This window comes from Oncorhynchus tshawytscha, linkage group LG14 (genome assembly GCF_018296145.1).
Source record: "Oncorhynchus tshawytscha isolate Ot180627B linkage group LG14, Otsh_v2.0, whole genome shotgun sequence".
NCBI classification, from domain to species: domain Eukaryota; kingdom Metazoa; phylum Chordata; class Actinopteri; order Salmoniformes; family Salmonidae; genus Oncorhynchus; species Oncorhynchus tshawytscha.
This window is the reverse complement of record NC_056442.1, coordinates 37,530,383-37,546,354: the sequence shown is the minus strand read 5'-3', so window position 1 is coordinate 37,546,354 and position 15,972 is coordinate 37,530,383. Positions and strand designations below refer to the sequence as shown.

At 42.6% G+C, this 15,972-nt stretch overlaps 2 protein-coding genes across 2 annotated transcripts; one reads left to right on the top strand and one right to left on the bottom strand.

Moving 5' to 3' along the window:
* Positions 1–989: 989 nt before the first annotated feature.
* LOC112267163 (high mobility group nucleosome-binding domain-containing protein 3) lies at positions 990–4,290 on the bottom strand. Its single transcript, XM_024445331.2, has 6 exons — positions 4,088–4,290; positions 2,705–2,728; positions 2,589–2,618; positions 2,432–2,470; positions 2,184–2,315; positions 990–1,974 (listed from the first exon to the last, which is right to left on the bottom strand). The coding sequence occupies exons 1-6, from the start codon at positions 4,103–4,105 to the stop codon at positions 1,909–1,911; spliced, it is 309 nt and encodes a 102-aa protein (XP_024301099.1). The 5' UTR covers positions 4,106–4,290; the 3' UTR covers positions 990–1,908.
* A 462-nt stretch (positions 4,291–4,752) lies between these two features.
* LOC112267162 (guided entry of tail-anchored proteins factor 1) lies at positions 4,753–15,969 on the top strand. The gene is made up of 5 exons (XM_024445330.2): positions 4,753–4,881; positions 6,408–6,573; positions 14,859–14,926; positions 15,080–15,194; positions 15,482–15,969. The coding sequence occupies exons 1-5, from the start codon at positions 4,792–4,794 to the stop codon at positions 15,553–15,555; spliced, it is 513 nt and encodes a 170-aa protein (XP_024301098.1). The 5' UTR covers positions 4,753–4,791; the 3' UTR covers positions 15,556–15,969.
* Positions 15,970–15,972: the final 3 nt, after the last annotated feature.

The following is a 15,972-nucleotide window of genomic DNA, read 5'->3' as shown; positions in this document are numbered from 1 at the left end:
GTTCACTCCTTATAACGATCGTGTCATAAGGTTAGTTAAAATGCAAAAATCCTCCCCGATGCTATTCAAATATGAAAGTTTTGAGGTCAGTTATTAGCGGCATCCCTTCAAGACACGACCCATTCTAGGCTATGTATTTACGGTACAACAAATGTCATTTGTGTTTAAAAAAAAGTCATATTGAAAAAAGAATGACATATGCAACAGATAAGTTTCATAAGTAGGTATAACTGAGTAGTTACAACTGTTATTAATAGGTAGCTAAGTGGTTGAAATAGTTAATGGGCCATTAACTAGATTCAGCTCATTTTTTTGAACATTTTTTTTTCTGAGCGGATGATGGGGACCCGGAACATAAATATAAATAATGTGCACTCTGCAAATTTACACAAGAATCCCAACGGATCATTGTAGGCTCGTGTTAATCTGCAAAATTGTAATCATTCGCCTACCTCATGCCTTTTGCACACAATGTATATACTCTTTTTTTCTCTCTACTGTGTTATTGACTTGTTAATTGTTTACTCCATGTGGAACTCTGTGTTGTCTGTTCACACTGCTATGCTTTATCTTGGCCAGGTCGCAGTTGCAAATGAGAACTTGTTCTCAACTAGCCTACCTGGTTAAATAAAGGTGAAATTAAAAATTACCCAAAAAAAGGCTATGAGAATTTATTCCGAAAACTTGGGGGCGGGGATAAAATCAATAACGGGACTAATTAGTTGACAATCCCTGAAATATTGTGATTGTCATGCAGCTACTTGTCGAATAGCCTGAGGTGGTGTATGGCTACACTGGCCTAATAGAATTAGACATATGCTCAATATTTGGCAAGCACCAAAAAACAATCACATATTTTCAATCAATATGGTATAAGAGATATTACAGAGTATTTAATCAATGCATACATAGTAAGTGTCTGTGAATTAGAATATTACACATATACAGGTTATTTCACTTGTGATCAATAAGAGAACAGAGAAAACAGAGAAATTACAACCATTTAATTAAATTGGCACGCTTATATCAATCATAACACAGATACAGCTACAAAAAAAGGAGAAATACTGTACATAAAATCCTAAAACCACATGTAAATCTTGCTACAGCTGCTATGTTCACTTGAAAGATTAAGTGAAATTACAGTCATGTTTATCAGTATCCCCAAAAGGATAAGCTACAACCAGTATGTTTAACACTGTAATGCATTTCATGTTACTAGCTTGGCTAAAAACACATGAACCATCCCCATTCCTCACAACGTACCATTACATACTGCATAGAAATTATGAAAAAACCCTAGTTTTACAGCAGCTATATCAAATGTTATTGCAATGCCATCACCGAACAGAGTCAAACAACATTTAACATAATGCACAGGCCTGACGAAAAATCCAGTACATGTACTAGGGAGGATGATGAATCATAACTGTGGATTCATAAAACAGTTAATATTCATAGAGCACAGCTTAAACAGTCACCACATTCCTACCCATTATAAACAAACATGAAACAAGTATTATTGTGTATAACCCCCCCCCCCAACCCTTCCCCATACAATACAGGTTAAATAAACTGTCCCTCATAAAGCCTATGGAATGTTAGTGTCAGACAAGCTCTCCCAGTTGAATAACAAATTCCTGATATTGACATGATTGCATGTCATTGCTGCAAACCTGCCCCCCTGACAACTGCCCCAGACTACAAAAGAAAAGGGAAACACACAATGACCATAACTTTTCTTCCAGAGGTGTAAAAAAAAAAAAAAAAAAAAGGGGGGGGAATAAGTGTTTCTACAATCTTACTACTACACAACCTGCCTTTTCTTAAGAAAATAGTTGATAAAAATATTCCTCTGCATTGTACAAGAAAGGAGGTACGGGGAGCACTGGCAAAAGTGTAAGCTTATTATTCTGCCTCATCCTCCTCTTTCTCAGGCTCATCTGCATCAGCATCTGCCTCTTCTGCTGCCCCCTGGAGGATGAAAAAAATATGTCTCATATTATAGGATAGTTATTTTAGGTCTTGTTGGTTACACAATATTTTTGTGTGTAGGGGACAAACAGCTGTCAATGCCAATTATAATACTTGTCCTGTTTGTAATACCTAATACTCATGATTTTGAATGCTGTATATATCAGTGCCATGGCATATCGTATAATTTAAACTAAACCAAGTCTTGCCTCCTCATCTTTGGTCTCTCCGTTTTCTGCCGGTGCTGTTTTTTCCTCAGGAGCTTCTTTCTTCTCCTCAGGCTTGACCTTCTCTACTACCTCCTTTACTTTTTTGGGCTTGGCTGCTGCCTTGACTGGTGTCTACAAAAAAACAGACAAACATGAGATACATGTCAATGTAAAAATGCACAGCACGCATAATAATTGGGTGCTTTTTAGTTTCAGCAAAAGTTGACAACTACAACATTTGTTTTTACCTTTGTCTTAGGCTCTGGTTTAGCCGGAGTAGTGGGTTTCTGCAAAAATTATTAATATTTGATAATTAGTCCAATTACAAATAGAAAATATCATATATTAACCAAATAGATCGAATAGATCATAAATAGGCTATACAACATATAACTATTAACTTACTGATGACAACCTCGTGGATCGCCTTTTTGGCTGGTGAGAAAAACAAAAAGGTTATCAGTTATTGCAGAAAAAGTATTTATTTATAATGAACAAATATAACAGCATGAAATACTAACCTCGACTTCAGTGTCATTACTTGCCTGTGGGGGTGGGGAGAGAGAGAAAATAAAATGTTAGCAAAAACCAAGAACAACAATCCCACATTCATGGATCTGGAGCTGCCGGGAGAAGTGGGAGTGTAATGCTTGGGGAGGGGGATGGGCTCACATGCTGTACCCCCGCCGCTCCACCCCCAAATTAACGAGGATTATGTAATCTGAAACTGGGTGGGGGAGGGTAGGCTAACGTATTTACATTTCTATGCCATTTGACTTTTCCCATTGTCATGATGCAAAAACAGAGCCTTTGTGGTACCAGTTACCGGGAGAGCGACAAGTAAAACAGTATGTTATAGTCAGGCTTTAGTATCCTGTAAACATAAAGGCCAAATAGCAGCCCCCTCAATCCACCAGCAACACACGGAGGCATCCATCCACACGCCATGTCAACCAATCTACTGTATGTTCCCGCCATTAGTAATATCTATAATTCCCTGAACCACCCCTATACGATCCCGTATGCGCGTTCGTGCATGTCCAGAGAAATTCAATGTTGCATAATGCAACATTGTTAGAGAAGCAAAGACAGGAAATACGCACGAACAAATAGCAAAACATTTTTTTTATTACCGTGATCACCTATAATTCAGGTGGTCTTTTTCTTTAAAAATAAATAAATTATATGACCCCATTTAAGTGATACATAACGATGAGTTGTCGATGCCTTTCGTATTTGCAAGGGCTGCCATGACACTCCAAAGACCGTACCTTTCCATGCCATAGGGTGTCGCGCATTACACTACGCTTTACTGCACACAGGACACAAAGTGATAATATAGGATGCCACAAGCGTCTGTTTTTTTAGGATTAAAACGGGGCTATTAAAAGTATTTGAATACAAACGTGAACGTACTATGTATGCGATTTAAAGCACTTCCAATATTCACAAAATATCCTATAGTTCATGCACGCATTTCTGCAATGGCAACATGTAGCTTACTTACATCGCTGGTGGGTTACACCCCTTTGTCTGATCTCATTGCTGAGAAGGCTTTTAAGCTACTTTACATTAATGAAATACCCAATATATGCGTCAAATTAAATGAGATGATTACGTTACTTATATAAAAAGCACAAGCTGTGATAGTTTATTATGTACGGATTATTAACAGGAGAAAGTGAGATCGACTGGAAAATGCTACCACACTAAGTAAAAAGGCGCCACTTCCATATCAACAAGACAGACACACAAAGACACATTCAGACTTTAGAGCAAAAGTGTTACATTGTATCAAGCATATTTTAGCGTACATGCAATTGTTGCAGGTATTTATAAAACACTTCCTGTGTTAAATTATATTGTACAATAAGGTTTAAATGAAGGTACACAATCCAACTTACTTTGCTTCTTTTCGGCATGGCTGCTTTACTTGTATTGTCTAGATAACAAATTAGCCTTCTCAGTTACTGAAAATTCAGTGCAGGCTTCTGAAAGTGTTCGATGTAACTCAGTCAGTACCTTCAGAACACACTGTAACTAACATAAATGTTCCATCAGTAGGCCTACGTACAGAAACGAGCTGAAACCGGATTGGATCCCCCTCTCTATATTATATTCCTTATCCTACCAACCTGACGGCCAACGCATTCTCCGCCCCTTGTTGCCATTGATTGGCTTTAAGGTCCAGGCAACATATTTTTAAACCATAGCAAGTTACCTGTGTGGGTATGTCTGTATGCCAATCAGTCGTTCCAACTTTCGATTTTTATTAAAGGGGTGGGAATAGCTCGATTCAAAATTGTGTTATTTTCCTTGACATTATATTAGAATAATGTATACATACTGTAAATGACCCTTATAGAATTGTCAATCTTTTTTTATTGAATAAAGTCATTTTGTACATTTAGCCTATGTGGATAATGAATTTATATATTACATCTTCTTATGCATATATTTTGCACATTCTCATAATGATTTGAAGTTAATAAAATATGCTGTATTTGAATAAATAAGAGTTTCTAATGTGAAAATCAGCCCGTGGTTCAGACTGGATGTGTCTTCCATTTATCATAAGCGCATCAGCAACAAAGGTTGATAAGAAGAAATGGCTGACGGGTGCGCTTGGTTCCTGGTGCTGGGATCTGTCTTTTTGTGCAATCTCTTCAAAATACTGTTGCCGACCATTTCCTCTTTCGTAAGTAGGGGTTATTTAGGCATTGGTCGTGTGAGAAATGCAGGGTTGGCTTGTAAATCATGTAATGTTTTGGCAGATTTGCCCAGGTTAAATGAGCTAGCTTGCTATTTCACCTCTCGCGCCCCTCAAACAACGAAGCTAACCAACCATTCCGTCCTGTTGGCAAATTGTTACATTGGATCATGGAAGGTGTGTTAGGCTGATAATATTGCCGGGTAGATAATGCCGTGTAGTTATCTATTGGCTACAGATTCAAATAGCAACCATAACATGTCAATACATCTGAGGTCTTATGGTATTTCTAGCCTATAGGCATAGAATATGGGTTGTTATAAACTGGGTGGGTCGAGCCCTGAATGCTGATTGGCTGAAAGCCATGGTATATAAGACCATTGGGATGACAAAACATTTATTTTTACTGTTCTAATTAATTTTGTAACCAGTTTATAATAGCAATAAAGCACCTCTGGGGTTTGTGGTATATGACACATATACCATGGCTAAGGGTTGTATCCAGGCACTCCGCATTGCATCGTGCATAAGAACAGCTCATAGATGTGATGTTTTGGCCATATATCACACCTCCTTGTGACTTATTAAGCAATATACTCCTAAACCATGTGTTGCATGTTCTCATGCAATAAACCACAAATGGCCAATTGCCAAGGCAATTTCACTACAAAGAAAATAGACTTTTAAATGAGTAAAACATTTGGTATCCTACATGTGAATGCAATTCATGAAAGTCGTTGACTATCAGACAACACATTTAACAGGATGACGTACAGTGTTTATTGGACATAATACAACTTTCCAATACTTTTGCACTTTTGTTGCAGTAACATACTGGTAACTAGCTCTCAAACTCTAGGTGGCATTCTGCCTTCTCCCTACAGTTTTCAGCCATTAGCTTCGTTCACGACTACCTCATGTGAACTACAATCCTGAAGCTGTGTTTTAATGTTTAGGAACACTTACACACAGGTGTTCGGAGAATGCTAATTAGCACTGGTGGCCGCCTCTTGGCTGCCATAAACAAGCGCTATAATATGGAGATATGGCCGCATGGGAACACTAACCCTAAACCTATCAAGGTGTGTTTAAATTTACCTTTATTTGTCGCTGATTTAAAAGATAAGGTCCTTTCTTGTGCTTCCAAAACCGTACGTCAAGCGATGCGTGTTAATGTTCAGATTGAGCGTCGGGGCTCTTAATTAACAAAGTTCCACTGTATAGAAGACGCCTTCGTCCAATGAATTATGTGTAATAAAACTGAGTCATGATCAAGGGAAAACTGGTAACCATCCCAAAGTTATCTCCTATCAGAAACCAGGCTAAACCTGTAGTGTATTAGCCCTGCTGCAGCAGATGATGCTTTTATTCCTTACGAATTTTGTAATTTCCCATTGAAAATGACAAAAAAACATGGAATAATAGCGCCATCTGTTGGCAGTAGGCCTAGTAATGTGTGTTCGCTGTGTTCTAGCAAAATATAAAATTAAATGTTTGTCTGTTGGGATGTGAAGCTGTCGAAGGTCCTTCAGAACGATGTTGAGCAGGAGAGGGATATGAGGGCTGAGATCCAGGAGATGAAGAAGGAGCACAACTCCGTTAGCATGATGGATGAGTTTGCAAGATACGCCAGACTAGAGCGCAAAATCAACAAGATGACTGACAAGCTGAAGACACATGGTAAGAGAGACACACAATTTAAAGTTGGTTTAGGTGGTCGGTGTGGAAGAGGGCGTGGCAATGGGCGTGGTCGGGCCAGTTGGCTCTGCTGAATTTCTCTACACCCCTATCTTGGCCATGTAGATTCCAAGAACACAGGATGAGATGTTACTATCCTTTGTGCAAGCACTTCCAAGAGTTAATGAACAGTGAGCGTGGTGAAATTTGGGGAGCGCATCGTCAGTAGTGTACCTTTGGTTCCTAGGGTGTTTCGGCCTTTCACACTATACACCCTCCCCAAAGGCGACCAGCGACAGGGTGATCAATCCTACGCTTGCGTCCCATTCCCAATTAGTCATAGGAGTTGCCTTGTTGTTGATAGCCAACATCCCATGGGACTATGCATGGCAGGGGCGTCCTCCTCCCTGAGTCAAGCATTGTTGACCGCATACCTCCTGGCCCTCTCACTTCGGGGCCCAGCCGGGGTCTTTCCTCTTCGGCAGCTAGATCAGCATAGCGCAGATGTTTTCGCTCATAAGCCTCATCTACTGAGTCCTCCCAGGGTACTGTGAGCTCAATGATGAAGACCTTATTGAGCGAACGGGACCAGAGCACCATGTCAGGTCTTAGGGTGGTGGTTGCGATCTCCGGAGGAAACACAAGTTGCCGGCCAATGTCAGCTAGCATTTTCCAGTCGCGGGCCAAGCACAGCTGGTCTCGCTCTAATGGTGTAGAGCCGCTCTTCGGTGGTTTAGCCCCTTCGCGGACAAAGTTTGTCCGTAAGGAGTGTGATGCTGCTGTGGGTGGTAGGGAGTTGGTGGCAGCTCGCTTGTCCTCCAGGGCGGACGCAAGGTTTTTAAGGACTTGGTTGTGACGCCAAGTGTAGCGTCCTTGGGTGAGGCTTGTTTTACACCCTGTGAGAATGTGCCTGAGGTTGGCTGGCATGGAACAGAGGGCACAGTCCGGATCTTCACCATACCATTAACTGGTGTTGGAAGGACGTCATATGTTGCTCTGATGGAAAAGCTCAACCGCCTCGCTTCCATGGCCCACAGATCCTTCCAGCTGATCTTCCTCTTCTCCACACTGTCCCATCGAGTCCACTGTCCCTGTTTGGCAAGAGAGACTGCCTTGGCCCACCTTGCAGCCTCCTCCTGATGGCGTACTTCCTGCACTACCATCTTCCGCCGCTCGGGTGCAGTGGCCTTACTCCAAGCAGCACGGCTAGTTAACCCAAGGCCTCCTCTCCCTTGCTGAACATGACCCACAATGTCAGCATGTCTGAGGGCTGCTGTTGCCTCCTGGACTGCTTTTCCTGGCCTCCATTTTCGCCCAGTTGCCAAGGTCGGCGCGGTGTTGCTCACCACTGGGTCTCGAGATTCATTCAGTGTCATCTGGAGCCTGGTTTTTGCACACTTGAATTCCTCTGTTAGACTGGTGAGGGGCAGCTTGAGGACACCATCTCCATAGAGGCCTATGGTGGTAAGGCATCGTGGAACTCCGAGCCACTTCTTTAAGTAGCCTGTGACTCCTCTTTCCATCTTCTCCACTGTTGAGATTGGAACCTCATACAGTGCTAAGGGCCACAACACCCGGGGTAGGAGACCAAACTGCAGACACCAGGCCTTTAACTTTCCAGGTAGCTGGGTGTTGTCGATGGACTGTAGGCTACTGCTGATGTCTTTGCACAGCTGTTGCACCTGGTCTTTGTCCTTCAGGCTTGCATCATACCACCTTCCAAGGCTTTTTACCGGCTGCTCAGACACTGTTGGGATTTGGTCATCTCCGATGAAGAATTTCAGGTCAGAGAGTACTCCCTTCACAATCGAGATGCTGCGTGACTTGGATGGTTTAATCTTCATACGGGCCCAGCTGATGTTCTCCTCGAGTTTTCTGAGCAGTCTCCTGGTGCATGGGACAGTGGTGGTCAATGTTGTAATGTCGTCCATGTAGGCTCTGAGTGGAGGGAGGCGGAAACCAGAGTCGACTCGCTGTCCACCAGCAACCCATTTTGAGGATCTGATGATAACCTCCATTGCCATTGTGAATGCCAACGGAGAAATGGTACATCCCGCCATTATACCTACATTCAGGCACTGCAATGAGGTGGTGAACTCTGAGGTGGTGAAGCAGAACTGCAGATCCTGGAAGTACGACTTCACCAGGTTTGTGATGGTGTCCGGTATGTGGAAAAATCTGAAGGCAGACCACAGGAGTTCATGGGGCACAGAACCAAATGCATTGGCGAGGTCGAGGAAGACTACATGGAGGTCCCTTTTCTCCACCTTGGCCATTTGGATCTGGTGCCAGATCATGCTGGAATGTTCCAAGCAGCCAGAGAACCCTGATATTCCTGCCTTCTGTACAGATGTATCGACGTACGCATTCCTTTGCAGGTACTCGGCCATCCTCTGGGCAATGACCCTAAAGAAGATTTTACCCTCGACATTCAGTAAGGAGATTGGGCGGAATTGGCTGATGTTCACTGCATCCTTCTCCTTAGGGATCAGGACCCCGCCTGCCCTACGCCACACTTTGGGTATTATCTTCTTCTGCCAAGCTGTTCTCATAAGCCTCCAGAGGAACCTCAGGACGTCTGGTGCGTTCTTATACACTTTGTACGGGACTCCATTTGGCCCCGGGGCTGATGCTGTTCTTCCCTGACGAACTGTGTTTTCCACCTCTTTCCATGTCAGAGGGCTGGTCTCAATATGACGTTCCGGGGGTTCAATGGGTGGGATATCTGATGGGATGGCCAGATGTTCATGTCGCTTTGAGTCAAAGTTTGTTGTTCTCAGGTGCTCCTCTAGGTCTTTCTTTGTTGTTTTTAGAGCTCCACTTTTTTCCTTTGTGAAGAGACTTTTAAGGAACTTGAAAGGATCTTTATAGAATCGAGTTCTAGTTTGCTCTTTCTTCCTTCTGCGTTTCCGTAGGTTCTCTGCTCTACGGAGGGATGCCAACCGGGTTTTGATGTCAGCCTGAAGTGCCTCTATGCCCTCCTTTTCCACTTCCGAGGCCTTCTTCCACTGTTTCTTAAGCTGCCGCCTTTCTTGAACGAGGCACTTGATTTCTTGTTGCCTCCTGGAAACTGGTGGGGTTGGAACCTTTCTCCCGCCTTTTGCCTCTTCCACTCCAAATCTTTCTGTCCCGTACTCATAGATGATGTCCCCCATCCTCTCCAACTTCTTCTCCACTGTGCCTCAAAGTTTCTCGAGGGTCAAGGTAAGGTCAGTATTCACTGTTTCCCACAACTTCTTGTCACTGGCGCCAGGCCACTTCACATACGGTCTGTGCCCTGGCAGTCTCCTCTCGACTGCAGGTCTGGGAGGCTGGGTGAGTTCCACTCCTGTTGTTGGTTCCACCTCAGTTGTTACTTCGGTGCTTGAGTTTACGTCCTCCATGACAAGTGGTACTGATGCACTGCAAACTATGGTTTACGTCCAGTTGCTGTGCTTCATTCGACTGATTTGATCGCTTTCGCAGAAAGTAATCAATGCGAGTTCTCTGTCTCTCTTTACCCAAACACCCCTTCTTCCCCTGGTGGATCCTCAACCCATGGTGTGATGTAACTTTCCTCCAACCACAGACACATACCTGCATCTGTTTGTGGCCCACTGTTGCAGCAGAACTTGTGACAGTTGCTGTGGTGTTCTCTTGTGCTGTGCTCTCATTACTCGTAGTCGTTTCCAGTCCAGTCGTTACCATGTTGTCAGCCGATGAGTCATCTTCCGCCCCCGCTCTCGCAGACTCTAGGGGTATTCTCGTATGTTGACTTTCTGTAGCTAAAGCGGGTGTTTCCAACATACTGCGAAGCATGGGAAACTACAGAAATGGGAAGCTACCCCATGACTGTCCCAGTGGGGTCTATTCCCTCCGGTCAGCCGTCTCTCCATGCCGCCACAAACACTTTCCCCTGTTGTCAGCAGTCACTGGACAAGTCCAGATATTCAGATTCCAAGAACACAGGATGAGATGTTACTATCCTTTGTGCAAGCAAGACATTTCCTGCAGTTCTACACATTTTTGTCCATGGAGCTGAGATACATTTTTGCAGTTTTAAAGTTAATTTCATGCAATACCACATTCTGCAATAGAGCTAAGATAATTGTTTTAAAGCTTATTTCTTGCAATTCATCATTGCTAATACTACTAAATTCATTGCTTTTGGAATTTTCAATTCTCCCTGATATTCTAGCTTTTATAAAGGTTATTTAATTAAAAAAGATATGTCTTTAAAATGTTCTACATAATTTATAGCTGGTTTTAGTTGTTTAAGTTTACACTGAAAGTGTTTTTCCACTCCAAAAAAGTATTGTATTGTTATAATTGTTTAAATTTAACACTGTTTGGAATTAGGTGGCCTGAAAAAATGCTTAGGCTGTCCACCCAGAGATTGCAATGGGAGAAAAATCCCTTATAGTGAGTAGGGTTGCACATTTTGGGGAATATTCAGAGGTGGAAACTTTCCATGGGAATATATGGAAATTAATGGAAATACATGCAAATGAATATAATTTAAATGTAGATGTTTTTTGCATTGGATATATTTACCATATCATATGGAGACAGAAACATAAACATTTTACCTTTTCATAAGTAGACATAATTGCAAATTATGACATCCTTCCAATAGAAATAACAAAAACGATTTAGTTATGAATTTAACTTTAATTAAATGAGTTGACTCTTCACATGGGATGATTTCACTGAACAACAAAAGGGAATATTGAACGATCCCCAATGATCCATCGCATCACCCAAAAATGTTTTCAACATACATCTGTAAAATGATAACCAAAGCTTTAGTTTCTAGACTCTTCTTCTCAGGCTTCCATGTCTTCTCCCTGGACCTCCTTAATGTCCACCTCTTGAACATCAGACTCTGAGGCCTCATCTTCACTGTCACTTTCCAACCTTGTTGAGGATGGCTCGTTGTTAGGCTCAAAAAGCCTCAAATTTTACAGAATGGCCACCTATTTTTCAACCCTTGTATTGGTTGCATGCTTTGGTGTGTGTGTTCCCAAACAAGGCCCAGTTGCGCTCTGAGGTGGCTGATGTTGGTGGGATTTGAAGGATGATGGAGGCAACAAGGGAAAGCCTCAGATCCACAAAGTCCTTTCCACCAGGTGGCTGATGAGATATGTTGGCATGACTGCCATATTGCATCTCCATCCCAAAGCCCTTGCTTGGAAGTGTATTTTGCCAAACTGTCAAAAACCTTGCCCTCATCCAGGCCAAGGTGGTGAGACACGGTAGTGATGACACCATAGGCCTGGTTGATATCTGCATCAGACAGGATGCTCTTGCCAGCATACTTGGGGTCCAACATGTACGCTGCGGCGTGTATGAGATTCAGGCAGAAGTCTTCACGCTTTTTTATGTATTTCAGAAGTGCAGTTTCTTCTGCATGGAGCAACAGTGAAATGGGCAGGGCAGTACGGATTTCTTATCTTACATCTGCAAGCAGAGTCAACATCAGACAGGATGGCATTGTCTCCCTCAATCTGTGCAATGGCTACAGGTTTCAGGAGTTTCAGGCTGTTTAGCACTCTCTCCCAAAATACATAATCTAGGAGGATCCTCTTAATGGGGCTGTCCATATCGGCAGACTGTGATATGGCAATTTCTTGGAGAGACTCCTTCTCCTCCAGGAGACTGTCAAACACGATGACAACACCACCCCAACTGGTGTTGCTGGGCAGCTTCAACGTGGTGTTCTTATTCTTCTCAATTTGCTTGGTGAGGTAGATTGCTGCTATAACTTGATGACCCTTCACATAGCTAAACATTTCCTTGGCTCTCTTGTAGAGTGTATCCATTGTTTTCAGTGCCAAGATGTCCTTGAGGAGCAGATTCAATTCATGAGCAGCACAGCCAATTGGTGTGATGTGAGGGTAGGACTCCACCTCTTTAGACCAAGCAGCCTTCATGTTCGCTGCATTGTCTGTCACCAGTGCAAATGCCTTCTGTGGTCCAAGGTCATTGATGACTGCCTTCAGCTCATCTGCAATGTAGAGACCGGTGTGTCTGTCCCTGTCACACCCTGATCAGTTTCACCTGTCCTTGTTATTGTCTCCACCCTATCCAGGTGTCGCTTGTTATCACTGGTGTATATATCCCTGTGTTTCCTGTCTCTCTGTGCCAGTTTGTTTTGTATGTTTCAAGTCAACCAGTGTGTTTTTCCTGTGCGCCTGCCTTTTCTATTCTCTTTTACTAGTCCTCCCGGTTTTGACCTTTTCCTGTTTTCTGGACGTTACCTGCCTGTCTGACAATTCTGCCTGCCCTGACCTTGAGCTTGCCTGCCACACTGTACCTCCTGGACTCTGAATTGGTTATGACTTTTTGCCTGTCCACGACCATTCTCTTGCCTACCCCTTTTGGATATAATAAATATCAAAGATTCCATCTGCCTCCCGTGTCTGCATCTGAGTCTCGCCTTGTGCCTTTATAGTACGAACTGGCCATGACAGACCCAGCAGACTTGGACCAGCTCCGCCATGCTATCTCCTTGCAGGGAGCCACCATTGGGCGGCATGAGGATTTACTGCTGGACCTTTTGGAAGGGCTTCGTTCCCTGACAGAATGTCACGACCAAGGGTTCAAGGCTATCATGGTGCGAATCAGTGAGTTAGCTATTATAGGCAACCTGCCGCCTCAGCCCTCCCAACCACCCAGTAACCTGTCTACTATCAGTGGTGGGTTTGTACAGCCTACCCCGGCTCCCCGAGAACCCCCGCTTACCACCTCCGGAGTGATATTCTGGGGATCCTGGAACCTGCCGGGGTTATTTTTCTCAATGCTCCCTTATTTTTCAGATTTTTTGGGGGGGGAATATCTCCGTACAGCCAAGCACCTTAACTCCAGGCAGGCTGGGTGGGCTCTTGTTTACTAGGTTCAATTTCACCGTTTCAAGTAATGTAGATGCAGATGCTATAGCTCCCTCATTTACCTTCTATATAAGATAAGGGGCAAAAAGACGGGAAACCAAATGATCCATACCTCTAGGTTTTTCCAAACTGCTCTCTGCTGCCTATAGGGGACTTGCATGTTAATGCACCATGTTTGGGAGGTGGGGTTTAGATAACAGACTGAGTGTGTACTGGGGGGCCTGTTGTTGCAGTTGCTGCCTGTTGCTCTCCTTCATGTCCAGGCCATAGCTCTGAACTATACTGAGGCAGGAAGCATAGTATAGAGCTCCATTCCGACTGTGTCATACAGACACACACTCCATTGACTATCAAACAACAACCACATGTCTCCAACAGACATTTGAGTTAATGTCATATGAATGACAGCCTTTGCATTACACTATGGCGCCTGCCCTGTAACTGTAAGGGCTATGACCGAGCCAACAAGGAAATACTATACTCAGATGGATTTTATTTTTTTGTTATGAAAAACTATTTTGGACAAATTCTCAGGAATGAGAATGGTTTGTTTGGAAAACATTCCTCAGTGGATTTTGTTACACCATTTTTTTTTCTACAGGGGCAAATACAGGTTGTGACAACCCAAAGGCTATTTTGGGGGGTTTTGTTTGAAGAGATCTAGTTTTGAATTTGTCAAAATGGCCAAAAAAGTCCACACGTTCACTCTTTACCACATTGTTTAAATGAGTCACAACGCAGGTGACCTTGATATATGGTGTTTTATATGTTGTCTCAGTTCAGGGCCACTGCCTAACAACCAACATGCCTTCACGTTCAAATCATGTTGTTCAATGACAGGAATATTTCACTATTTTGGAATCAAAAGCATTTTCACATTGAAATGCACCACATGTATTTCTCCAGTAATTCTCCAGTCTAAGACACTGCATCTCAGTGCTAGAGGCGTCACTACAGAGCCTGGTTCAATTCAAGGCTGTATCACAACTGGCTGTGATTGGGAGTTCCATAGGGTGGCGCACAATTGGCCCAGCGTCGTCTGGGTTAGGGTTTGGCCCGGGTAGGCTGTCATTGTAAATAAGAATTTGTTCTTAAATGACTTGCCTAGTTAAATAAAGATACTTTAAAAAATTTAAATGCACTGTATACACTGGTCACACATCAGTCTTATTTGTCCCTGCCAACCCCTCCCTTACGCCATACCATAAAAAGCAGGTTCTATTCCAATGCATGTTGAGTAGTATACACTGAAATGAATTGTGAAGAACACACAAAAGGCAAGTGTTATTAGATCTGCCAAAATTCCTAACATTTAATGTATGTCTGTAGGCATTTTAGTGGATATTTAGAGAATGGATGCCAATAATTAATTTAGATGGTTCCTGTGCAGATTGGTCATTTAGTTTTTTCTTCTTACAGTCAAGTCAAGAACTGCTCAACAAGCCAAAATGAAATGGATGGTGAATATAGGTTTTTACATCCTGCAGGTAAGTTAAACATTTAAGTGAGAAATATGTCCTATATTCTTTAATAGGTACAAAATACACATACCTTTTTTTAAATGTCAGTTGTCACCACCAGAAGACATGCACAAGTAATTCTGATGCACTGAATCAGGCTGTTTTCTCTTGTCTCTCTAGGCTGCTCTGATGATCTCACTGATTTGGAAGTATTATGCTGACCCAGTGACTGTTGTACCCAGTAAGTGGATTGCCCCCCTGGAGCAGATGGTGGCTTTCCCATCTAGAGTAGCAGGTAAATTGTGTGATTTCAACACCTGAGAATTGAGGCCCACACTCGCTTTCAAAGTGGGTCAATTCATTATAATCAAGTTTAATGTGTAAAATACTTAATTATAGACGACTACTGAATGTCCCTTTTATTCGGTCTCTTTAAATACTGAAGATAGAATCACATGACCCTTTTCCATCTTAACATGGAATTCAAAACTCTCTGTTGTCTCCAAATTCAACTTAATCAAATAACTGCTAACTGACAACTCTGACGAAACCTATTTGAAACCAGTCTTTTTATCCTTTCAGGTGGTGTTGGAATCACATGCTGGCTGGTGGTGTGCAACAAAGTGGTGTCTATTGGTCTACATGCTGTTAGCTAAGGAATGGTATCTTCTCATGTCTTATTTATTCCCCAAATGTTCTGAGAATGAAGTCAGGCAGTGTTACTCAGCGCATTGATATTAAAGTTTAAACCGGTACTGTTGGTAAGCACCTTTTTACAAAGCACCCCATATTCAAACGTTGCCTTACATTGCCAGTGTTATTGCACATATTTGACGGTCTCTCATGTTGGCTTTGGAATTGTATGTTATTTCACAGGTTGCTACTCTGCGAAATGATTGTATGAGCATGTTTTAATGAGCATGTATTTAAATCTCATTCCAACTTATTGAGATGAGTTGAGCAAGAAGTGTTAAAATTGTTTAATTGTTATGTCATTTTGTTAATTGTAGGCATGGTCTGTGGCAACATTTTCATTTTGCTGAACTAATATCACAAAGTTTACTGTTTGGGTT

What these genes read in the sequence shown, in the direction of transcription:
- LOC112267163 (XM_024445331.2), bottom strand. An exon ending in GATCCACGAGGTTGTCATCA is followed by an intron (nt 2,471 to 2,588) that starts GTAAGTTAATAG and finishes TAATTTTTGCAG; the next exon opens with AAACCCACTACTCCGGCTAA. An exon ending in GAGAGACCAAAGATGAGGAG is followed by an intron (nt 1,975 to 2,183) that starts GCAAGACTTGGT and finishes TTCATCCTCCAG; the next exon opens with GGGGCAGCAGAAGAGGCAGA.
- LOC112267162 (XM_024445330.2), top strand. Translation starts at nt 4,792, where the DNA reads ATGGCTGACGGGTGCGCTTGGTTCCTGGTGCTGGGATCTGTCTTTTTG. An exon ending in TGCCGACCATTTCCTCTTTC is followed by an intron (nt 4,882 to 6,407) that starts GTAAGTAGGGGT and finishes TGGGATGTGAAG; the next exon opens with CTGTCGAAGGTCCTTCAGAA. An exon ending in TTTCCCATCTAGAGTAGCAG is followed by an intron (nt 15,195 to 15,481) that starts GTAAATTGTGTG and finishes TTATCCTTTCAG; the next exon opens with GTGGTGTTGGAATCACATGC.